We start from the raw sequence: 25,812 nt of genomic DNA on the forward strand, positions 1-25,812 counted from the left end.
TGTTGCTTAATAATATAAATTTCAAACAGTGTCATATAAAAACAGCATAAAGTAATTTAAAAAAACTTTATCCACAAAAGAAGTTTTTCAAAGAAAATAAAATAATTGTCATACAGTTTGTGGTTTGAATTCTCCAATTCTTTAAGAACGACTCCTGAAGCACAAGGGTCGTTCAATTTGAACGATAAGGGGCTTTTTAAAAGTACTAAAAAAATTTAGTATTAAGAGCAAGTTGTTGAGGAGGGGGCCACACCCCTCATATGCGTAATAATTTCTTTTCATTTTAAGTTTTAGTTTTGCACCTTACTTTCAATTGAAAACTTGTTTTTTTTTTTACTTAATTTTAAACTAAATACGATCAGAAATAAAGTAAGAAAATAATTCAAACTTAAACGACGAGAAAAGACAAGAAGGCCTAGAGCGTCATCTGCCTTTACTGAAAACAGATGCATTGAAAAAGATTTTCTTTAATAACATTAATAAGTTTGAAATTGCCGAGACATCCTGGAATGAATCCCATTATATATTAGACAATCAATTTATTTTCAGTAGTTATTTATTGACCTTTTTTTTATTACGAATCAAAACCTACTGCTTGAAATAAAATATATTTCCATTAAAGAGCAAATGAGGCTCTGGTATTTAGAGGGATAAAGGGACCTTAGCCCTACTCCTGTTTGCAGCAATTATCATTCGTTTAAAGTTTGATTCGGTTTATTCATTGCAGTTTCTTCATTTTTGTTTCATTTATTTGTTGATACTGATTTCTGCTTATTTTTGGCTCGAATCATGATTTGACTTTATTTTTGCTCGTCATTGGCCATTGCAGGTCTGTATTTTTTTCTTTGAAAAACTTCTTTTAAAAACGTTTATTTAATTAATACTGAAAGTGCTGAAACGAAAAAGAAACATTATTTTGTATCACATTGGTCTTGTTTAGAGTATTTGATTCTGAAGCATTAACAGAGAAAAAATATATGTTTCAGTGGCAGTCCTCCCAAACAAGACGATTTTTGCTTATTTTCACTTAGATGCTGCTTGTTACTTTCATTTGAGAAACAAAAATGGATTTAATTTCTGTTTGTTTTAGTAGCATCTTCCAGTTACACTAGAGTTTATCTCCAGAGAATGACGTCAATTTGCAAAAATTTAGGGGGGATAAAAAATTCAATGTCTAGAGGGGGCGAATTTATTGTTTTTTTTCTAGAGGGGGCATTTTCCAAAGCCCGAGGGGACAAAATACTCTAGGCGGGGCACATACCCACTGCCCCCTTCACAATTGACTGTACTTTCAATTTGAAAATAAATTGGTTTTTAAATTTGATTTCCGACTGTTCTTGCAAATAAAGCCTTAAAATCCCACCCCCTTCGTGGAACATTCTTCCTACCAACTAAAAATTCCTCCCAAGAAAAATACTTACAAAATCCTCTAAAACAGAGTACCAAATACAAATTAATATCAATACCATCTAAAAATTTAACTTGAATTACAAACGATAAAATTAGTCCTAAAGGGTTTTGAAGCACCTTGAACAACCCACTTTGAATAACAGGCTTTTGAACAAACCTTTTGAAGCATCGTTAATCTAGTTTGCCAGTAATTAAAACTGTAATAAAAAGTTAATAAAAGTAAAGTAAAAAAAATAAAGAAGGTGTCTTTAAAACTTATTTCATTGACGGGATATCAACACTAAGGCTGATTAGAGAAGAATCAAAAGAATTAAGCACATTATTTTAATTTAATGTTTCGATTATATCATTTTTGTGCTAATGGAGGCGTTTTTCGAAATTCTGGTGGATTCTACCCATGGTAATTTCCGCAGTTACGCAGGTATTCGATAGACCCTTCTTTGGCGAGTAACTGGGGTGTTGTTAAACAGTTCGTGGGAACGAACTGTAAGTAAGGAGCAACCCGCCTCAGTGGCAAACGAAATTCTAAAAAACAGAATTTTGATACCAATAGATACATCAAAAGAATGAGAATTTTATGCTGACTTCAAATATGTAAGCTCCATCAGGTTACCCATCAAAAGTTACTAGCCTGAGAATATTTGACTTATTTTCGAAAAAAGGGGGAAGCACCCCCTAAAAGTCCTAGAGTCTCAATGAAAGTCACACCATCCGATTGAGCGTATCAGAAAACCCGACTGTAAAGTTTTCAAGCTCCTAATTGCAAAATGTGGAATTTGTATCTTTTGCCAGAAGAAAGATCATGGATGATTGTTTTTTTTTCCAGGGGTAGTCGTATCGATCCAGTAATCCTAGAATATCGTGGTAGGGCTCATTCGAAAGGAAATTAAAAATTCTAGTGCCCTTTATAAGTGAATAAAAAGATTCGAGGGCAACCTGGCCCCGTCCACCACCCCTTTTTCCCAAAGTCGTCTGATCAAAATTATGAGATAGCCATTTTGCTCATTATAGTTGAAAGGTCCAATGACTATGCATTTGGATATAGCATGCCCTCCCCCCGCTTTCCCAGGAAAAAGGTCTTTAAGTCATAAAATTGACCCATACTTTACACATAGCATTTTTTATTGTGAAGCAGCATACATTTTCGGGTGGGGGGATTTTTTGCGTTTTTTTTCCACGGGGATTTTCTTTGGGAAGGGATGTGCCCGGAGGGTGAACTTGTCAGGAGAAATTATACTCTGGGAGAATTTGCCAGAATTCCTATACAAAATTCTTTTTAAATGTCATGCTTTCTCTTTTCCGTTTCAATTTTACGCGTGGAGTTGATAAGGGTAATTGTCCGGGGTAAATTTTCGCCGGGATTGAATTGTCAAGAGGATATTTCCGTGGGGAAGGGGATTTCTCCGTGGAGATGGGGACTGGTTTCCTGGCCTTGCTTAAAAAAGATCAGAAATTAAATTGAAAAAAAAACAACAAGTTTTTCAACTGAAAGTAAGGGGCAAAATTAAAACTTAAAACGAACAGAAGTTATTACGTGTATGAAGGGAATAACCCGCTACTCAATACCTCGCTCCTTACGTTAAAGTTTGAATTTTGTCCCAATTCTTTAAGAACGACTCATGAAACACAAAGGGCCGTTTAATCAAAACAATAGGAAGCTGTTTTAAAAATACTAAAAACACTTTAGAGTAAAGAGCGAGGTGTTGAGGAGAGGACAATTCCCTTCATAAACGTAGCAATTTCTGTTCATTTTAAGTTTTAGCATTACTCCTTACTTTCAGTTAAAAAAATTGTTTTTTTTTAATTTAATATCTACGAGAGTTTTGGAGATTCATGATGTTTAAAATACGAGCCATGACTGAATGCATGTTTTTTCATGTACAAACTTTTTTTTTTAATTCGTAGTGAATTTTGGAATGCCTTTTTTTTAATTAGATTATATATTGATTTACTAGGAGCTTCCCACGGTTAAGGATCTTTGATAATAAGATATTGTTTTTTTATTATAGGACTAATTATATTATTAATAAAAGGGATAGGATAACTATTTCCAAAAAGTATATCTCTGATTAAGTTTAATTTTGTCTCGACATTAAATAAAAGACACACGTTTTTTAACTGAAAGTAAGGAGCGACATTAAAACTTAAAACGAAAAGAAATTACGCTGTATATGAAAGGGGCTGTTCCCTCCTCAACGCCCCGCTCTTTAGACTAAAGTTTTTACTGTTTTAAATTGTATAGTTGAGAGAAAGAGTCAAACTTAAGCGTAAAGAGCGAGGTGTAGAGGAGGGAACAGCCTCTTCCATATACGGAGTAATTTCTGTTTGTTTTAAGTTTTAATGTCGCTCCTTACTTTCAGTTAAAAAAAAACATATTTTATTTATTTAATTGCTAAGAAAAAGTCGAACGCTTTTTCCTGTGTAATCTATGTTCATTCTTTTTCTCGGACATGAGATGCTTATCAGGTATTTTTTTCAATTATGTATCTATTTCAATTATTATCTAAATATCTTAGGTTTTCACCTTGCGACAGCGGAGTGGTTGGCGCCGCGCCCGGAAAAGTCTGGGACCCCGGTTCGATCCTCCATGTCGCAAGGAAATGTTATCACTTTAAATTTCTTCTAATTTTTTTTCCAAAATATTGAAAACTACGGTATCCGAAAACAAATGTTGGCATTTTTTTTGGGCGTATAGACTGCACTTCTCAGAGATAAACTACTTAAATACTATATCCATGGACCAAGGTTCAATTGCACGTGTTGCAAGGACTTTACGAACTGAAAATGTATAATCAAAGATATGCATTTGATTCAGCGAACAGAAGAGCTTTATTTACAACCACTATCCTTATATGGTATCAATTAAAAAACACAGGTATTTTCAACTGAAAGTAAGGAGTGATATTAAACTTAAAAAGAATATACATTGTTCCGAATATGAAAGGGGCTGTCTCCTCCTCAACGCCTCGCTGTTTACGCTAAAGTTTTTTGGTGTTTTGAAAAGTAGAGCGGTAAGAAAGAGTCAAACTTCAGCGTAAAGGGCGAGGCGTTGAGGGGGGGGGGATTCTAGCATTCAATTTTATGCTACTGCAATTATATTTTCTACTGTTTTTAGGAAACGAGTAAAGTAACGAAAGGCTTCTTTTCTTTTATAAATGTGATTATTAAAGATCGTTGTCTTATGACATCTCCGTTCTTATTACTATTGAATTTGGAATCCGGGGAAAACAATACAGATAGCCTTCAGATTGGCATCTCTCGTAATGCCTTTTAGTCAAAATGATGTTTATAACCCATTCAATTGAAAACACTACCTTCATTCAATTGATTTTGTCCGTTTTCCTATATCTACTTTGGTTCCCAAGCAGTGGCGTAATTTTGTAAAAATCCTGGGGGGGGGGGCAAGTTGGAGCCAATTTACCCAAATGAAGTGAAAATAACAGTGAAAAATGAGCCATTTAGTAACGTACAGGCAAACATATACTAAGAAAATTGACCTGTTTCTGTGGATACTTGAATTATGCAGGCTTATCTTAGTTTTGACAAGATTTTTGAAGAAACGAAATTTAAGTGTGGAGGGAGGGGGGTCAAACTGGGGTCGAGGGAACTGGGGTTTGGATGCATCAGTTACTCCCTGCCCCATAGTAAATTAGGCCCATGTTCTCAAGATATTGGTTCACGCTAAACTTTAACTTTTTGTCAAAATTCTTAAGGAAACACTGCTCAAACATAAGGACCATTGAACTTGAATAAGAAGTATTTTTAAGAACTTTAAGACGACGTATAAAGAGCGAGAGTGGAGGAAAGGCCTGCCCCATTCATATACGGAACAATTACTGTTCCTTTTAACGTTTAATGTTGCTACTAAAAAAGCTGTTTTTCTCTATTTAATCGAAATAGAGTAATGCCATAATTTGAAAATAAGTTCTCAAAACACTAGGAGCAAAGATTGACTTACAATACAGATCTAAAGAAAAGACTTGTTCAAGCTTTTATTTAGTGGTTATTGGCCAAGCCACCAATTGCCGAAAATGCAGAAGGGGCAAGGATTTTGTTTATTATTATTTTTTTAGCGAAGGCGCAATAAAGTATTTTTCAATATTTAGGGAGGGAGGGCAACTTTGATTTTGTTTTACTTTTTCAATGAAAAGACCATAAAAGTTTTTTTTCAAAATCTAAAAATAGGGGAAATCCCCCTCCAGGATTGCCACCCCTTCATAACAGCCTATATATGTATATATATATATATATATATATATATATATATATATATATATATATATATATATATATATATATATATATATATATATATAATATATATATATATATATATATATATATGTTAATGAGCCCTGCTTTTCAAATACTTACTTTATTTTAAGCTTCGAAGAATTATCTTACCACCTTTCCACCGAAATGAATCATTTGGGAGTATGTAAAGTATTAGCCGTGAAGACTCCAATTCTTTCTCTAACAGCAAGTGTTTGAGTAGCAAAATTTAACCTATGAACTTTTAAAATGCTAGAACTGTAAGTGGTTAATGCTTAAGCACTAGTTCACAACCTCTGAGTTTCTAACGTTCATGGTAAAACTGAAGAGAAAAATAAAGCTTGCTCTCATATACTTCCGTTTTCAAAAGTGTGCCATGTTTCATTGATTTGGTTTTGTGACGTCTTTCTTACGCCAATCACACCTTCCCATATATTTCAAGAAGGAAAACCAAACGACCCCTTATTTTTCACCTGTTGCCTTATTCACCCTTGTTGCTTTGTCAACCTTTGTCAAAAGAACGCAAAACCTATTCTTTTTTCTGAATGTTTCCCTGTATGAAATTCTAAGCCAATAATAAGAAAGAAAATTTCTTGGAACCTTTTTTTACAACTAAACTTTATATTTCTCTACGTTAAAAATTTTGAAGCAAACCAATGTTTTTTTTATATTTATAAGGTGAAAATTGACAAATACAAATATTCTTTTCCCCAAACTTTTTCTCAAAAATGTTATTTTAGGGACATTCAGATTACGGCCAGAAACGACCAAAACTTGAGAGTCTTAACAAACTAAGGTATATTTTAAAGTTAAAATCCTTTTGGATGATAATTGCACGTGCAATACGTGATAATTAAAAGGTAATATAGACACAATATAGGAATAATAAATTTAAAATTACTTGCTCCACTTTTTTCACAAAAAATTCCAGAGCATAATAATAACATTGCATTTCTATGCTTTCCACAATATAATAATAGTTATGCATGAAGAGCTTCCTTACGATACCCGATATTGAACTGCTTTACCCTTGGTTGTCATATTTGTCCCTACCCTTTGCGGTATCGCAAGATATAGTAAAAATAGTATAAGCTTTAACTGCTTGTATATGATAAAAATCTGCTGCTAAGTTAATTAAAGAAGAAAAAGAATAAATCTTAAAAACAATTATTTGCTTTACACTTGGTTAAAGAACAATTCTGTATTATAAAGCACTGAAATAGGTAGCAAGACTAAAACTTTAACAAAACCACTAAATTTGATTTCATTTTCGAAAATCACTGAATGAAAATAAATACAGGCATAACTTTTAGAATGCCTGTTTTATTTTATAAAATTGAAAGTGATACAGGTGGAAGCTGCACAGACCAGTGGGTATTATGCACGGGAGTATGCTGCCCCGTCAACCCGCACTCTTTACACTAAAGTTTCATAGTGCTTTACTGAAAACATAAACATGATTGCAACAAATGTGCTTAGCGGGTAATTTAAACGGTTTAACGGTTTAATTTTTTAACGTTTTTTATGTGCCGTTTTCCTTTTAAAACGTTAAAACTGTATTGTCTGAAGGGCCTGTACGATAATGGCATGTATATACACGGAGCAATTTCTATTCAGCTCATTACTAGCTAAATTTTAGCGTAAAGAGTGAGGGGTAGAAGCCCCCTTTGTAGATGGAGTAATTTTGGTTCTTTTCAATTTTCGATGTTATTATTTGTTTCCAACCGAAATACCTGTTTTCTATATAATTGAAAAAAGAACTACTAAACAAGTTTAAAATATCCACGTCCCCTTTTCGAATTGCTAAAGTTAAAGTTAAGAAATTTTAAGAAAAAGGCATTTGAAGATATATTATATGTAATCATATTTGTTTCAGCCATTGTAAGATTTTTTATTTTCCTTGTGTTTAATATGAATCAACTCAGATAAAATAATTTTTGCATGTTAACAAATACCAGGATTAAATAGGCATAAAGTTTATTTTTTTTTCTATTTATTAATTGAATAGAAAATGTAGATCCGTTGATATTAACGTGAAATCAATTCATTGTCCTTTTAACGCATGAATGTAATTGTGTTCTTTTCCGCCGCTTTATGATCTGATTAAATAAAATAAAAAAACAAGTTTTTTTTAACTGAAAGTAAGGAGCGCGACATTAAAATTTAAAACGAACAGAAATTACTCCAAACATGTAAGGGGATTTTCCTCCTCAAAGCCCCGCTCTTTACGCTAAAGTTTGACTCTTTCTCTTAACTCTATTTTTAAAACAATAAGAAACTTTAGCGTAAAGAGCGGGGCGCTGAGGAGGAAAAGCCCCTTTCATATACGAAGTAATTTCTGTTCGTTTCAAGTTTTAATATCGCTCCTTAATTTCCGTTAAAAAAACTTGTTTTTCTAATTTAATTTCTGAACGTTTTTGAATTAATGCATGTTTTGATTTTGACTCTCCGTACATAAATAATTAAAACGAAATTTGTATATTAATATTTTTGGCTAAATGGTTTTCTTATAGTTTTAATCGGAAAATTTTGAGAAAACCGGAGTGGGGGAGGAGGCCTAGTTTCCCTCCAATTTTTGATTACTCAAAAAGGCAACTAGAACTTTTAATTTTTTACGAGCGTTTTCATTAGTAAAAAATATACGTAACTTACGAATTAACTTACGTAACGAACTTCTATATTCGTATGTTTTTATTACGTATACGAGGGGGTTCACCCCTTCGTCAATGCCTCGCTCTTTACACCGGTGACATTGGGCAAAAATGAGCGTGGGAGGGGGCCTAGCTGCCCTCCAATTTTTTGGTCACTTATTTTTTTGGTTCCCGTTAGAATGAGTCCTCTTGCAACATTCTAGGACCACTGGGTCGATTCGATCACCCCTAGGGAAAAAAACAAACAAACAAACAAATAAATACGCACCCGTGAGCAAAAAATACCAATAAATAAATAATAAAATAAATAGCAAATACTACCAATATCCACATTTTTGTAGATAGGAGCTTGAAACTTCTACAGTGTGATTCTCTGATACGCTGAATGCGATGGTGTGATTCTCGTTAAGATTCTATGACTTTTAGGGCCTATTTTCTAAGGCAAATTTTCTCAGGCTCGTAACTTTGATGGGTAAGACTAAACTTGATGAAACTTGTATATTTAAAATCAGCATTAAAATACAATTTTTTTTATGTAACTGTTGGTATCAAAATTCTATTTTTTAGAGTTTCGGTTACTATTGAGCCGGGTCGCTCCTTACTACAGTTCGTTACCACGAACTGTTTGATAAGACTCAGAGGAAATTTATAGGATACGATTCGAGAGGGAAGTTGCGGGAAGTTCGAGAGGGAAGTATCCCTTTTAACTTATGCGTGGGGGGAGGGGTTGATTAGATTTAAAGCGAGCTAAATTAAACTGAAAATGAGCCAAAGTAAATTAAAATAGTTTTCCGAGCATAAAACTACCGGAAAATAACCATGAATATATAAATGAAACCCGAAACGAACACAAATTACAATAGATAACCGAGACAAACTCAAAATAAGCAGAAACTAAGATGAATGGGCTGACGCTCCCCCCATGCCCGCTGAAGACCAAAGCGTTATTTACATTTTACTAAAAGCCATATATATTTAAATATTTTTCTTTTTTCTTTAATAAAGCCAAAATATCAATATAAATGTATATTAAACTGTCAATCCACATTCGTTTGTTTTTTTGCTCAATAATCTTAGTTGAGATTTTTTTTTTTTTTATATATATACTATGAGAAACAGGAACATTAAACTCGAAATAATGACTGTTTTCAGTTAAGTACCAATTATATTCTGGTCTTCAGAAGGTATAAGTATGAGTCACTCATCTTAATTGTTGCTCGTTTTGAGTTTGACTCGGTGATCTATTGTAATTTCTGTTAATTTCGGGTTTCATTTATATATTAAGTTTTTTTTGTAGTTTAACGCTTGGGAAATTAGTTGAATTTATTTCTGCTAATTTTTGGTTTAATGTAGCTCTTTACTTCTCTAAAATACTTATTAGTGGACCATGTTTTTTAAAATTAATCTTAATAAAAAACCGTATACGTTAACAATGGGAAACTTGCATACCTTAAAGCATCTTACACCAGGTGCTGCGGAGGGGGGGGGGGGTCCAACTCCGGAGTATAGCTATTTGACCTTTAGACTATTTTGAATGAAACAGTTACCCCAAATTTTTGATGAAATGTATTTGGGGAAAAATACCGTGGGATGCTTGGTTGCCTTAGAATCACCTTTGAATCTTAAAAAAGGCACCTCGAACTTTCGAAATCTCATTGAATAAGGCCTCTCCAAAGTTTATACTACCAACCTTCCCATAAAAACCTAATATCTTAACAATGGACAACTTGTATAACTTACAATCCTTGCTGGAAGGGGGGGTTGTCAATCCCAGAGGCATGGCAATTTTACCTTTAGTCTATTTAGAACAAACTGGCTATCTCAAAATTTTTGTTGAAACATGGTGTGGGGGGATGGTTGTCGTCCAATCGCTTTGGAATCTTAAAAAGAACACTAAAACTTTAATTTGCAATTAAATGAGCCACCTCCGAAGTTTTTTTGACCACCCCTTCCATAAAAAGGGCCTCTGGGAAAATTAAATAAATAAATGATAATACAGGGAAGCCTTATGGGTGTTTATTATATGGAACACTATAGCTTTGCCTCTGAGTTAAACAGGTGAGTATAACTTTTAACTTTACTTCTAATTAACATTCGAAATTATCCACGGGGAATTGGGTGGGGGGGAGGAGATCTTCCGGGGAGAAGTTTCAGCATTGCAATTTTCTAGGGAGAAGGTTCCGCGGACGGAAATTTTCCGGGGGGATTTTAAGTGGGGTTACCCTTCCCGGGATATTTTCCACAGGGGAATTTTCCGGAGGAAAATTTTCCAAGGAGAATGCTTAGCACCGTGGTAATAAAGAGTATACTAAAATTACATTTTAGCCATAAACCATGCACTTCTTCATTACAGACTATTAAGCAAACACATGTGTTTATGGTGTTGAATAACCACTATGAATTATATTTCATGGCATTTTAATGACCAACTTAAAACCAAACTGTTCATGGTAGCGAACTCTAAGCAAGGAGTCCACTAACACTCGGATTTGGCACTGCCTGTCACAAAAATATAGTTTAAGCGTATGAATCCCCATTGGTATATGGCAATGGTTCGTATATTACCGTACTCTTGGTGATACATGATAGGCTAATGTAGGATATAAGAATGATTATCCACAAGGAATTAAACTTAACAGATCGAATTTCATATATATAAACCAAAAATTACTACTATAATTGCTGTCACTACGGATAGTTCTCTACTTCCGTCCATTCTCCATTATTTGTTAAAGTTCTACAGGATCATGGACTAGTTAAAGAAAACTTCTTAAAAGATTCAATGCTGTCATAGGAGTTGACCCCTCCAATATTCCTTTACACTAAAGCTTAAATTTTGTCCCAATTCCTTAAGAATGACCCCTGAATCACAAAGACCGTAAAATAAATAGTTGAAATTATTAAAAATGCTTTACCGTAAAGAGCGAGGTATTACGAAGAGGTGAACCCCTCCTATGCGTAATAATTTCTGTTCGTTTTAAGTTTTAGTGCTGCTCCTTACTTTCAGTTGAAAAAACTTTTCATATTTATTTTTTCTTTGCTTTTTTAAATAATGCTAGAAAATCCTTGAAATTTTCTTCCCCCATGGCGAATTCCTCCATAGAAAGATCCTTCCACGTAATCCCCCTCAACTTCCCCCCCTCCCACAAACCAAAAAAAAATCCCCTGAAAAACGTCTGTACACTTCCCAATAACAATTACTATATGTAAACACTGGTCAAAGTTTGTAACTTTTAGCCCCTCCCACGGGGACTGTAGGGGATTAAGTCGTCCCCAGAGACATAGTTATCAGGTTTTTCATAATTTCATAATTTTGAAATTATGATCTCATAATTTTTATCCGGTGACATTGGGCAAAAATGAGCGTGGGAGGGGGCCTAGCTGCCCTCCAATTTTTTGGTCACTTATTTTTTTGGTTCCCGTTAGAATGAGTCCTCTTGCAACATTCTAGGACCACTGGGTCGATTCGATCACCCCTAAGGAAAAAAACAAAAAAACAAACAAATAAATAAGCACCAGTGAGCAAAAAATACCAATAAATAAATAATAAAATAAATAGCAAATGCTACCAATATCCACATTTTTGTAGATAGGAGCTTGAAACTTCTACAGTGTGATTCTCTGATACGCTGAATGCGATGGTGTGATTCTCGTTAAGATTCTATGACTTTTAGGGCCTATTTTCTAAGGCAAATTTTCTCAGGCTCGTAACTTTGATGGGTAAGACTAAACTTGATGAAACTTGTATATTTAAAATCAGCATTAAAATACAATTTTTTTGATGTAACTGTTGGTATCAAAATTCTATTTTTTAGAGTTTCGGTTACTATTGAGCCGGGTCGCTCCTCACTACAGTTCGTTACCACGAACTGTTTGATAAGACTCAGAGGAAATTTATAGGATACGATTCGAGAGGGAAGTTGCGGGAAGTTCGAGAGGGAAGTATCCCTTTTAACTTATGCGTGGGGGGAGGGGTTGATTAGATTTAAAGCGAGCTAAATTAAACTGAAAATGAGCCAAAGTAAATTAAAATAGTTTTCCGACCATAAAACTACCGGAAAATAACCATGAATATATAAATGAAACCCGAAACGAACACAAATTACAATAGATAACCGAGACAAACTCAAAATAAGCAGAAACTAAGATGAATGGGCTGACGCTCCCCCATGCCCGCTGAAGACCAAAGCGTTATTTACATTTTACTAAAAGCCATATATATTTTAAATATTTTTCTTTTTTCTTTAATAAAGCCAAAATATCAATATAAATGTATATTAAACTGTCAATCCACATTCGTTTGTTTTTTTGCTCAATAATCTTAGTTGAGATTTTTTTTTTTTATATACTATGAGAAACAGGAACATTAAACTCGAAATAATGACTGTTTTCAGTTAAGTACCAATTATATTCTGGTCTTCAGAAGGTATAAGTATGAGTCACTCATCTTAATTGTTGCTCGTTTTGAGTTTGACTCGGTGATCTATTGTAATTTCTGTTAATTTCGGGTTTCATTTATATATTAAGTTTTTTTTGTAGTTTAACGCTTGGGAAATTAGTTGAATTTATTTCTGCTAATTTTTGGTTTAATGTAGCTCTTTACTTCTCTAAAATACTTATTTAGTGGACCATGTTTTTTAAAATTAATCTTAATAAAAAACCGTATACGTTAACAATGGGAAACTTGCATACCTTAAAGCATCTTACACCAGGTGCTGCGGGAGGGGGGGGGGTCCAACTCCGGAGTATAGCTATTTGACCCTTAGACTATTTTGAATGAAACAGTTACCCCAAATTTCTGATGAAATGTATTTGGGGAAAAATACCGTGGGATGCTTGGTTGCCTTAGAATCACCTTTGAATCTTAAAAAAGGCACCTCGAACTTTCGAAATCTCATTGAATAAAGCCCTCTCCAAAGTTTATACTACCAACCTTCCCATAAAAACCTAATATCTTAACAATGGACAACTTGTATAACTTACAATCCTTGCTGGAAGGGGGGTTGTCAATCCCAGAGGCATGGCAATTTTACCTTTAGTCTATTTAGAACAAACTGGCTATCTCAAAATTTTTGTTGAAACATGGTGTGGGGGGATGGTTGTCGTCCAATCGCTTTGGAATCTTAAAAAGAACACTAAAACTTTAATTTGCAATTAAATGAGCCACCTCCGAAGTTTTTTTTGACCACCCCTTCCATAAAAAGGGCCTCTGGGAAAATTAAATAAATAAATGATAATACAGGGAAGCCTTATGGGTGTTTATTATATGGAACACTATAGCTTTGCCTCTGAGTTAAACAGGTGAGTATAACTTTTAACTTTACTTCTAATTAACATTCGAAATTATCCACGGGGAATTGGGTGGGGGGGAGGAGATCTTCCGGGGAGAAGTTTCAGCATTGCAATTTTCTAGGGAGAAGGTTCCGCGGACGGAAATTTTCCGGGGGGATTTTAAGTGGGGTTACCCTTCCCGGGATATTTTCCACAGGGGAATTTTCCGGAGGAAAATTTTCCAAGGAGAATGCTTAGCACCGTGGTAATAAAGAGTATACTAAAAATTACATTTTAGCCATAAACCATGCACTTCTTCATTACAGACTATTAAGCAAACACATGTGTTTATGGTGTTGAATAACCACTATGAATTATATTTCATGGCATTTTAATGACCAACTTAAAACCAAACTGTTCATGGTAGCGAACTCTAAGCAAGGAGTCCACTAACACTCGGATTTGGCACTGCCTGTCACAAAAATATAGTTTGAGCGTATGAATCCCCATTAGTATATGGCAATGGTTCGCATATTACCGTACTCTTGGTGATACATGATAGGCTAATTTAGGATATAAGAATGATTATCCACAAGGACTTAAACTTAACAGATTGAATTTCATATATATAAACCAAAAATTACTACTATAATTGCTGTCACTACGGATAGTTCTCTACTTCCGTCCATTCTCCATTATTTGTTAAAGTTCTACAGGATCATGGACTAGTTAAAGAAAACTTCTTAAAAGATTCAATGCTGTCATGGGAGTTGAATCCAATATTCCTTGGTGACCAGCCAGAGACATATAGCAATCTTTTCATAGCTTCTCATAGTAGACTTTTTACCAACTTCATCTCACGATAAAGCTGGGAAAAATAACCTTTTCCTACATCACTACCAATACAAACTGGTCATAGTACCGAGTAGCCTGAGGACAAAACCGTGGCAAATCTTTGCTTTAGCCACATCCCACAAAAAAAAAAGTACTCAAGATTTATATTTTCCCTTACCGTTTTAAGGCTATTTGGCAGAATTATTTCCATCTTCAGACGGTTAAGCAGGACAGCCTTTGCGCGTCCAGAGGACACATCCAAATTATTAAAGTTACTCTTTTTAGATTCATACAACGTTTGGGGTCAAACCGCTTTGTTTTATAAAGAGTTGTATTTGGCAACTCTTTGCCAAGTTATATTCTTAAACATGTCCTGAAACACTTTCGCTGAAACCATTTGTAAAACGTTTAGCTACATCATACTTGTTGCCTCTAGTAGCCAAGTTTTGACCTTACTCCGTATAATCCATGTATTCATGTATTCTCCTATACATCTCAAGCTGGACTAAAACGTCTTGTATTTTTGATACTGTGCTCTATCGGTCTTCCCTGTGCCTTTCATTTTATTTATTTTAGTCATAACACAGTAATCAGGGCCGTGTCCAAGATTTTTTTCAAGGGGGTTGGGGGATACAAAAGTTTTCTTTTTCGGTGGAGGCTTACAAGAAAACTTCAAAAACGCATAAAAATTCGTTTATATTCATTTTTTTTCACCCCCCTCTTCATGGATACGGCCTTGGAAGTAACATATTAATAGCTCTTCGAAACCTGCAAATAGGGAAAACTATTAAATTAAATCAAATTTAGACACATATTTGCACAAGGTACGCTGGTATTTAATTTGACCCGTACATTTGGGAGAGGTTGGGGGCTATTGTCCATCCCCTTCTGAAGTTTTCAGATTTGTCAACCCCCCCCTTATATGATTTTATCAGAAAAAGATACAAACGGCTAACAAGACAGAAGAAAATGAGAAGCTATCTCTTTTATTGACACAATTCACTCTCTTTAAAAGACTTCAATAAATATATCGATCCATTAAAACGAGTACAACATCAGTGCTAAATACTCAATTCTAGTTGACGACTCGCTTTAATCAAATTCATCAATATTAGGATCCCTCAATTGACAAAAAGCAGGCGGAAGGATTTCCTGGAATGAAGAGTAACAATTAAATAACCACTAAAGACCTTAAGAAACAATAGACACCAAAGAGTATGGGTAACTTGTAAGAGTGGAAAATGGCGCAAGAGTCAGAAAAAAAAGAAAAACATTGACGCCACCTAGTGTTTGGCCACACTTGGCATTTTTCAAGCCTTGTAATCGTTTTTCTGTCAGGAACAGAAATCATACACTTATTACTAACCCAATTCTACCAACTATACAAATTCAACTAATTAGTCTTATTATCACACTGAAAAGAATTTCAAGTGTCACCAATGCTAGAGTATGTTGAGGGTTTTTCACCAGCGCCTGTTCCCACTCCTGTAAGCAACTTTACTAAAATTTGATAAATACAATGAGCAGTTTCTATGCGTCTTTTTGTAGATGGCAGAATAGGGAAGAATAGATATAACCTTAACGTGTATATTTTGACTTTCAAAAAATACCTTTAAGGTAAATAAGAAATATCTAGCCCCCCTCCCCCGTAGGATGTCAATATGCGCAAATTAAGAAATAAATATCCAATGTAAATAAATCGATTCTTCATGTCTGAAGAATCGATAGAAAACATCGAAAAAGAAAATAAAAAGATGAGAAGCAAGGAGATAAGATACAAATAAAGCCAATTAAGAAGCCATAGAGGCTGATAAACCTCATACAAACGACTTGAAGTGGCCTAACTTAGCTTTAAAGCCTTCTGTAACAAATTCAAGGTCCCTTGCTTTAATTTCAAATTGCAACTTTCCCTCATTGGGGATAAAAAATTAAATGGACACAGGTAAATTTCGTTTGTACCGCTATACAGGCTGAAACACAGAAAAGACATAGAATCACATAAAAAATAAGCGTTGCAAAAAAAAGAAAAAAGTTTGATCTCCCAAAAAATATCCCGTACTTCATAGCAAATGTCTTTACACACATGTAAAACTTGTTTAATTCCCAAATCATTGCTAGCGAGGGAGGTGCTTTCAAAAAACATTTTATGGATGGGGTTCTCAAAAATAAGGCTGACTAGAGAAGACTCAAAAGAATTATGTACACTATCTTAATTTAATAGCTTGATTAAATCATTTTTGTGCTATGGGAGGCGTATTTCGAAATCTTGGTGGGTTCCACCCATTGTAATTGCCACAGTTAAATGGTATTTGATAAGCCCTTCATTGACGAGTAACTGAGATGTTGTACCTACCAGAGTTTAGAAGATTCATGATTTTTAAAATACTAGCAAAGAAAGTATACATGTTATTTCGTGTGCAAACGTTTTTTTTCTAAATTCGAAGTAAATTTTGGAATGTACGGAAGGATATATTCTATATAAAAGTTTACCAGAAGCTTCATATGATTAAGGATCTTTAATTTTAAGATGGTGTCTTTTTATCATAAAGCTAATTATATTATTATAAAGGGATAGGATAACTATTTCCAAAAAGCATATCTCTGATTAAATTTAATTCTGTTTTGACATAAGACTCAGAGAAAATTTTTAGATATGATCCGAGAGGAAAAAAAATCTGAAGGATACGGCACTAGACCCTTAAGCTCCAAAACGGCAGTGCTGGTCTCCGTCTCAAGGCCTTTCAGCCAGGAAGTGCAATGGGGGAATGAGGGCCAGCCATCCTGCGCTTTGGCACACCCTTCCTGATTACCTTCCCCAGATTTCTCCAGGTACCCATTTAAAGCTGGGTCGACTCTGGCTGAGCTTACAGAGTCACGCCACTGACCCCCGTCCCAAACCAAATAATTGGGTACAGTAGGATTCGAAACCTCGCCCTCTCGGACAAAGGATCCTAAATCCAGCGCACAAATCCACTCGGCTAGGACTATGATCCGAGAGGAGAGTTACGACACCTCTTTTAACCTGTGGGGGTTATTAGATTTTAAACGAGCTACATTAAATTAAAAATGAGCAGAAGTAAAGTCAAATAGTTTTCCGAACGGAAAACTACCAAAAAAAATCCATCAATAAATAAATGAAGCCCAAAACGAAAAAAAGTACAGTAAATAACCGAGACAAACTAAAAACAAGCAGAAACTAGGATGAATGGGCTGACGCCCCCCCCCCCACACCTTCTGAAGACCACAGCATAATTTACAATTTGCTAAAAACAATATACATTTTAAATATTTTCACTTTTTTTTCTTTAATAAATCAAAAATAAATTAGATTTTAAAGAATAAATATCAATAAATATATCGATTTAAAATAAAGATTTCCATTAAAACGAGTACCGCATTAGCGTTAAATACTCAATTCTAGTTGACCACTTACTTTAATCAAATTCATCAATATCAGGATCCCTCAACAGACAAAAAGCAGGCGGTAGGATTTCCTGGAATGAAGAGTAACTATTAAATAACCACTAAAGAACTCAGGAAACAATAGATATCAAAGAGTGTGGGTAACTTATAAATGTCAGCAAAAAGAAAATCATTGACGCCATCTAGTGTTTGGCCACACTTGACATTTTTTCAAGCCTTGTAATCGTTTACTGTCAGGAAATTAAAAAATACCAAGTGTCGCCAAACACTCGATTGTGTTGAGGGTCTGTCGACACTAGCGCCAGTTCTCACTCTTGTAAGCTATCCTTACTCTTTGATAGACACTATATGTAACAAGATTTTAGCAACTTCTATGCGTCTTTTTCAGAGTGGAGAAGAATGGAGATAACCTTAAATTAAATATTTGACAACACTTTTTCAAAATACCTTTAAGGAAAATAAGGAATATCGGTAAAATTCTAGTTAATTGACTTCTTGCTATCTCAGAAAGGGTTTAAGTTAGGAAAATGAAACTTTCAGGGATGAATCTACAGACTAAAGTATGTCCCGGGGAGGTATTTTGAAGCAACTACCTCCACTCCTTCTCTCTCTAGAGGGCCCTGATCTTTGTTGATCTTTAAAAATATGTGTGTTATAAAAGTGAAACCTTGCAAAATAGATCTTCTGCTTAATTGAAGTACAACAAAATTGTTTTCAGCTTCATAACTTTGCTCAATTCCATTTTAGAAGGTTTTAAAGATATGAAAATACATTTCCTAAATTTTGAAGAAAAAACATTAATATGGCTCAAAATGCTACTCAAATAACAGAAATTGCATTTTCAGAACTAAAGGTAGAGAAAAAGCAACTAGTAACTGAAAATTAAGCTAAATTAAGCTTCAGGGCCCTCTAGAGGGAGAAGGAGTGGAAGTGGGTACTTTAAAATACCTTCCCGGGACATGCTTTAGCCTGTAGACCCGTCCCTGAAAATTTCTTTTTCCTAACCTAAACCCTTCCTGAGATAGCAAGAACTCAATTAACTAGAATTTTACCGGAATATCCACCCCCCCCCCTTCCGTGGGCTAACAATGTGTTCAAATTGAGAGATAAATTGGTAATAAAAAGAGTAGTTCAAAATATTCAATGTCAGTTATCTCAGAAAATATCAATCGCAGAACATAAACTCGTTGATAGGCTGTGCAAAAGTTTAATTTTAGGAATGAAATGTCAGAAGTTTTCCTCTCATCGCACTAAGTCAAATTTGTTAAAATTAAGCTCGGTTAATCTGTCCATTTTTACAGCCAATTTAGAAAGTATGATCCTAAATAAACGCACTTTTGGAGGCACACATAGAGCAAATGAAATGCTTTCTAGCACAGTGCTAGACCTTGGACAGATACAGCGTTTGACTCTTTCTCTCAATTCTTCTTTTTAAAAGAGTAAAAAACTTTAGCGTAAAGAGCGGGGCGTTGATGAGGAAGCAGCCTCTTTCATATACGAAGTAATTTCTGGTCGTTTTAAGTTTTAATGTCGCTCCTTACTTTCAGTTGAAAAAACTTGTTTTTTTTATTTAATTTTTGAACGTTTTTGAATCAATGCATGTTTTGATTTTGGCTCTCCGCAGAGGAATAATTAAAACAAAATTTGCATTTTTTTTTTGGCTAAATGGCTTTCTCATAATTTTGATCGAATGATTTTGAGAAAAAAGAGCGGGGGAGGAAGCCTAGTTGCCCTCCGATTTTTTGGTTAATTAAAAAGGCAACTAGAATTTTTAATTTTTTAACGAATATTTTTATTAGTAAAAGATTTACGTAACTTATAAATTAGCTTACGTAAAGAACTTTTGTATTTTCATATTTTTATTACATATATGAGGGGGTTCGCCCCCTTGTCAGATCCTCGCTATTTACACTAAAGCTTAAATTTTGTCCCAATTCATTAAGAATGACCCCAGAATCACAAAAGCCGTAGAATAAATAGTTGAAATTACTAAAAATACTTTAGCGTAAAGAGCGAGGTATTAGGAGGAGGTGAGCCCCTCAAATGGGTAATAATTTCTGTTAGTTTTAAGTTTTAATGCTGCTCCTTACTTCCAGCTGAAAGAACTTTTTCATATTTATTTTTTCATTGTTTTTTTTAAATAATGCTAGTAAATCCTGCGCTCCCTTCATGGAGATTTTCTTCCCCCATGACAAATTATCGATGGAAAGTTCCCCCAGCATATCCCCCTCTTCTCAACCCCTCCCCCAACCAAAAAAATCCTCCTGAAAACGCCTGTACACTTCCCAATAATCATTACTATATGTAAGCACTGGTCAAAGTTTGTAACTTGTTGCCCCTCCCACGGGGACTGTGGGGGAGTAAGTCGTCCCCAAAGACATAGTTATAAGGTTTTTCGACTACGCTGAATAAAATGGCTATCTCAGAATTTTGATCCGTTGACTTTGGTAAAATAATTAGCATGGGAGGGGGCCTAGGTGCCCTCCAATTTTTTGGGTCACTGAAAAAGGGCACTAGAACTTTTAATTTCCGTTAGAATGAGCCCTCTTGCAACATTCTAGGACAAATGGGTCGATACGATCACCCCTGGAAAAAAAAAAAAAAAAAACAAATAAACACGCATCCGTGATCTGCCTTCTGGCAAAAAATACAAAATTCCACATTTTTGTAGATAGGAGCTTGAAACTTCTACAGTAGGGTTCTCTGATACGCTGAATCTGATGGTGTGATTTTCGTCAAGATTCTATGACTTCTAGGGGTTGCGTTTCCCCCTATTTTCTAAAATAACGCAAATTTTCTCAGGCTCGTAACTTTAGATGGGTATGATTAAACTTGATGAAACTTATATATTTAAAATCAGCATTAAAATGCGATTCTTTTGATGTAGGTATTGGTATCAAAATTCCATTTTTTAGAGTTTTGGTTACTATTGAGCCGGGTCGCTCCTTACTACAGTTCGTTACCACGAACTGTTTGACTACGTAATAAAACTTACAAAATATATATTCAATTACTTTAAAACCACAGTACACTATAAGAAATTAAACTTAGAAGGGTAGGAAAAGAAAATAAATAGATAAGAAACAAGATAAGATACAAATAAACCCAGAAAGAAGCCACAGATGCTGATAAACCTACTACGAACGACTTGAAATAGCGTAGATTAGCTTTCAAGGCTTCTGGTAGCAGATTGAAGTTCTTTCGCTTTAGTTGCAAAGGACAACTTTCCTTCATTGGGGAAAAACAAAAAAAATAGATGGATACAAATAAATTGTAGCCGTACTGTTTTACAAGATGAAACACGAAAAAAAGAAAAAAAAAGAAAATGTTTGATCTCTCAATGTTTGAAATGTAGCCCACTGAATCGAAAATATCCCGTACTTTGGATATTTGTTTCGCACGCATAAATAAGTGGGTGCTTTGGATTGGCCTACGCAAAGCTGGGGGGTTTAAACTGCAAAAGTGATTTAAATCCATTTTTAAATTATTTCTTTTATTATTTTTAAATTAATCAAATTAATTTAAATCAAAACTAATTAAAGAATTATTAAAGAATTAAAATGGCTAAAATTATTCTTTACCGCAATACTCGGCTTTACATAGTTGGTTTATTCGACAGCTATTATCATGAACAGAATCAAATCGATCATACAAATGGCTATTTAGTGTAGACAATATAACATAAAACCAGACATATAAATCAAAAAAATAAAAATAAAATAAAAATACAGAAATAGACATGTGTCTTGCCCGAAACAAAAAAAAATATATAAAATAATTGTATAAAAATATATAAATAATATATAATAAATAAATAATAATAATAATAATATAGTATCAATAACAATATATAATATAAATGATAATAATAAATAATATAAATATATATACATAACAGTCTTCCTTTTCTCCTTCTGTCTTTTTTTTTTTTTTTTTTTTTTTTTTTTTTTTTTTTTTTTTTTTTTTTTTTTTAATGTGTTTGTGCTGTTGCATTGGTGATTTCTCTTCATTATATAAATAAATTATAATATATATATAAAATATATAAATAATTGTATATAAAAAATATACAAAAATAGACATGCGTTTTGCCCGAAACAAAGGGGTGCATCTCAATTTTCAGAACAACGTCTAGAGAATTTTTTTGGTCGGGGGAAGGTTACTGGGGCAATGTGGTTTCTAGAGAAAGTGATGTAATGACTCCTCTCTCTTCCCATGTCTGAAGCTAAATACTGTTAAAAAATGCTACAGATCTCTTCTTCTTTATATAAAGTTATAGATTCAATTTTTGTCTAAAAAAGAAATGAGCACGAAATACAAAAAAGTCGTAACTTTAAAATTATGATCTACTCAATTATTTGCACTATTTTATTTTACACAAATTTGAACGAAAAATAAGCTCAACAGACATAACAGAAAAAAAGCGAAGTTCATGACATATTGGAGGAAGGGGGACACCAATCAAAATCCAATGTCAGTTTTCAAAAAACGCTTTCTGTTTTGCAATTCTCGTTAGTATTATTTTATAATTTTTCAGGGCGAGCGTTAGAGTTATGGATATGAGGACGAATCTTCGCTTTGATGTATCTTAGTCTATTCAGAAAAAAACCAGAAAATAAGAAATAAATGGTTATAATAAACATTATTTTTACCAACCCCAGAAAAAGAAGCTGAGAGAAAATTTGATGGGCAACCTTAAAGGGCAACCTAAAATGAAAAAAACATGGATTAAAGAATACTCACAATACTTTTCAAACCAATAGTGCAACTAGGAGAGGACCTCAAGGAATCCAACAAGATTTGTGACCCTTTTCTTGCAAATGCTAAATGCGCCAGCAAAAGTTTATCCCTTAAAGGGATCAAGTAGAGGACAGATTTTACTGCTTGGCTCAGTAGACTAGAGTTCAGTGGCCTTTGACGCCATTTTGTGATGTCATCCTAGTAAAACAGATTAAAATTCAATACAAATAAAACTATACAAGTAATACAATCGTATGTTTACGATGCTGCATCTAACAGGACTTTGTAAACAAAAGAAGAAAAAAAAGAAGGTATATTGATAGAATCAAGATACAATAGTTATATCTTAAGGCTCACACATAATAAAATTGATAAATAAATTCCCTGGAAATAAGGATCAGTGCTAACCAAAAAAAAAATTACACTTAGAAATCAGTGAAAACTGTAATTAATTCGTTAAAACTAGTCTTAGTCAATTTTTTTATTATTACTTTTTTTTAAACGACTCTTCTAGTTCCAACAGATCTCAAGTTTTTACAGGATGATACATTCACCCCATGGATCCAAGTTTCTTATTGCTTAGAATTAATTCTGAGAGCACATTTTTCTTAAACTATTAAATATATTATCTTAGATATTGTATATACAAAATAAAAAGGCAGTTTGGAGCTATAAACATTGTCCATATATATTTCTAACATATAAGATTACAAAGTGGATGTCTGGTGTTTTCCCCAGGAAAATTCCCCTTGCCCCAGAAAATTCATCCCGCAGAAAATCCCTCCCAGATAATTCCCCCACATGCAAAATTGCGCAGCCACAGAGAAAGTACAGAATATGTACCTCAAAATGTCGATCAGATGTCCTAAGGAGTACCAAAAGGACCAGATATCGAAAACAGTTTTATGACAAGGGCTGGTTGGTCACCAATCACTTTTGACTGATAGAAAAAAGAAGAGAGCTCTCAATTTCTGATCGAATGAGCATCTTCCGAAGTTTCTACGACCATGAGGGGGAGGTTGGGGATGAGGAAGGGGTAACCCCTCTCCTATACGGAAGAGTTACTGCTCATTTTGGGGTTTAATGTTACTTGTTACTTTCATAATACCAGCATAAACAAGTAATACTCCTGGAAATCAAGAGAGAATATATATCAATTTCTACCTCTACCCCTCGCCTCTCCTTTAGAAATAGTTCCGTATAAATATGAAGGCTTAGTGAGAGTTAGGATGTTTGTGCATTAAAATGCATCCTTTTGAGGCATCTAGCTGCCTCCCAAACAACAAAACAATCAGAAAACCCTAACGCAGAGATTTAAAGCTCTCATCTACAAATGTTTGGTATTATTTAATTTTTTTGACTAAAGAAAGATCATGGATGGAACCATTTTTAATAAAATAGCTTTTAAAATAAGTATCAGTATAAGAGGGCATCTATCAGGGTAGGAGAAGGGGACTGGTTACCTTCTGTTCCTTTTTCAACTTCCCTCTCAACATGATTTTGAAGTTCCAACTTAATACTCTTGGCCATTCCTTAAACATTGCTATTGTACCCTTTTGACAGCCCTAATGCATAAAATATGTTTAGATTTCTGTTTATCATGTCCCCCAACATTTCTAATTGTTTTTCCTTTAGACCCAGTCTTTCTTGAGACTCAATGTACAATACTTGCTCCAGGGGCTGTGGGGCGTTTTAAAGAAGGGCAAATTAGGAGCGAGGAAAGAGAGGAGGCTGGTTGCTCTCCAATCACTTTTTGCTCTTAAAACAGGCACTAGAACTTTCAAATTGCAATCGAGTGAGCCCACTATAGCATTTATACGATCAATCTTTCCACATGAAGTGCCTCTGAAAAAAAAAAACTAAATTAATAAATAATAATACATTGAAGCTTTATGGCTGTTTACTATATGAAACGCTATAGCATTGCCTCTGATTGAAACAGGTGAGTACACCTTTCCACTTACTTTCTAATGAACATACAAAATTGTTCGGGTGGAATATGGAAGCAGGAAATTATCCGAGGGAATTTGCCACCATGGGGATTTTTCCGCGGAGTAATTTCCGGGAGTGGGGATTTTTCGAGGAGGGAATCTTCCACAGGGAGTATTTTTCCGCGGGGGACACCTAGCCCTGGTGATGGTAGTTCCCTACTTTGTATTATTGCTAAGGACCTACCTGTGTATCTCTATTCATCCAAAAAGGAATGTCTATATCCGGCAATTTTAAGACAGACTTCAACAAAAACGGCAGGCTTATTGCCTCCTTTGAAAACAAACCACATCTCATATTCCTTTCGCTTACAGCAAAAGCCTAGAAAATAATCATTATCTATATGTGCAATTATACTATAACGAAAATAGCTAAAAAGGCTTTTTTTTAAAAATGACAAAAGGTAAAAGAAAAAGGCTTTGTACAAAAGACAATCAAGATTCAAGCTCTTTTTGACACCGACCATGTGACGGAAATGCTTTTTCCACCCGGTGCTGTCGAGGCTGGAAGACTCAGACATGCTTAGATATTCTTTGTCCCCCGTAATAGTCATAGCTTCTAAAACAGCCAATGGGGTTCTTTCAAAGGACTGAAGATATCTTTGAGACATTTACTGACCGTAGATATACTACAGCAAATACACCAAAATGTATTCAATGTTCCCTTTCCCTCCCTCATTAGAAGCTGCATGAAAACCATTGTGTGATCTCAATGTTCAGAGCTATAATGAAAAAAAAGCTTTCATTGGCCATGATTTATGGATCAAGAAGGAAATGCAACTTTGGCAAAATTGGGTTTTCGGCAATGTAGCTGGGGTATATACAAAAAGAAAATATTTTGGAATGGGTTGGGAAGAGTGTAAGTACAATATTTAAATCAAGTGATAATTTAAAAGAAGAGGACACAGAGTGAAAACTGAACAGAGGGGCAGCGGAACCTATCAAAATGAAACCGCTTTATTTATCTAAAAGCTAATGGTTTACCGATTATTTCCTAAGGAACAAAATTAGTCCCAAAGACAAGCCTAAAAACCCGTATTTCCTCTCTTTTGCAAAATCGTGGATATTTGAGACCCCCCCCCCCCCCCCGGCTGTCTTTTAACCATGACGATATTTAAAACACGATTTTTTCCTTTATTCAGAATGTAATCGAACAAGGGAATTTCTTGGTTTTCAAGAATTAGAATTTTTTAAAAGGGAACTTTTATGCATGCAGGAGAGTT

At 34.4% G+C, this 25,812-nt stretch overlaps 1 protein-coding gene across 6 annotated transcripts in view; it reads right to left on the minus strand.

The window, feature by feature from the left end:
* Positions 1–15,408: 15,408 nt before the first annotated feature.
* Positions 15,409–25,812, minus strand: part of LOC136036146 (uncharacterized) — a 50,747-nt gene continuing 40,343 nt past the window's right edge. For all 6 annotated transcript variants that reach the window (XM_065718185.1, XM_065718181.1, XM_065718184.1 and 3 more), the window contains 4 exons: positions 24,777–24,911; positions 22,605–22,799; positions 17,872–17,932; positions 15,409–15,590 (listed from right to left, as the gene is read on the minus strand). In XM_065718185.1, the coding sequence (XP_065574257.1) occupies positions 17,873–17,932; positions 22,605–22,799; positions 24,777–24,911 (390 nt within the window). In that variant the 3' untranslated portion in view covers positions 15,409–15,590; position 17,872. The remainder of the gene's footprint in view (positions 15,591–17,871; positions 17,933–22,604; positions 22,800–24,776; positions 24,912–25,812) is intronic.

Source organism: Artemia franciscana, chromosome 15, assembly GCF_032884065.1.
Source record: "Artemia franciscana chromosome 15, ASM3288406v1, whole genome shotgun sequence".
In the NCBI taxonomy this organism is placed as follows: Eukaryota; Metazoa; Arthropoda; class Branchiopoda; order Anostraca; family Artemiidae; genus Artemia; species Artemia franciscana.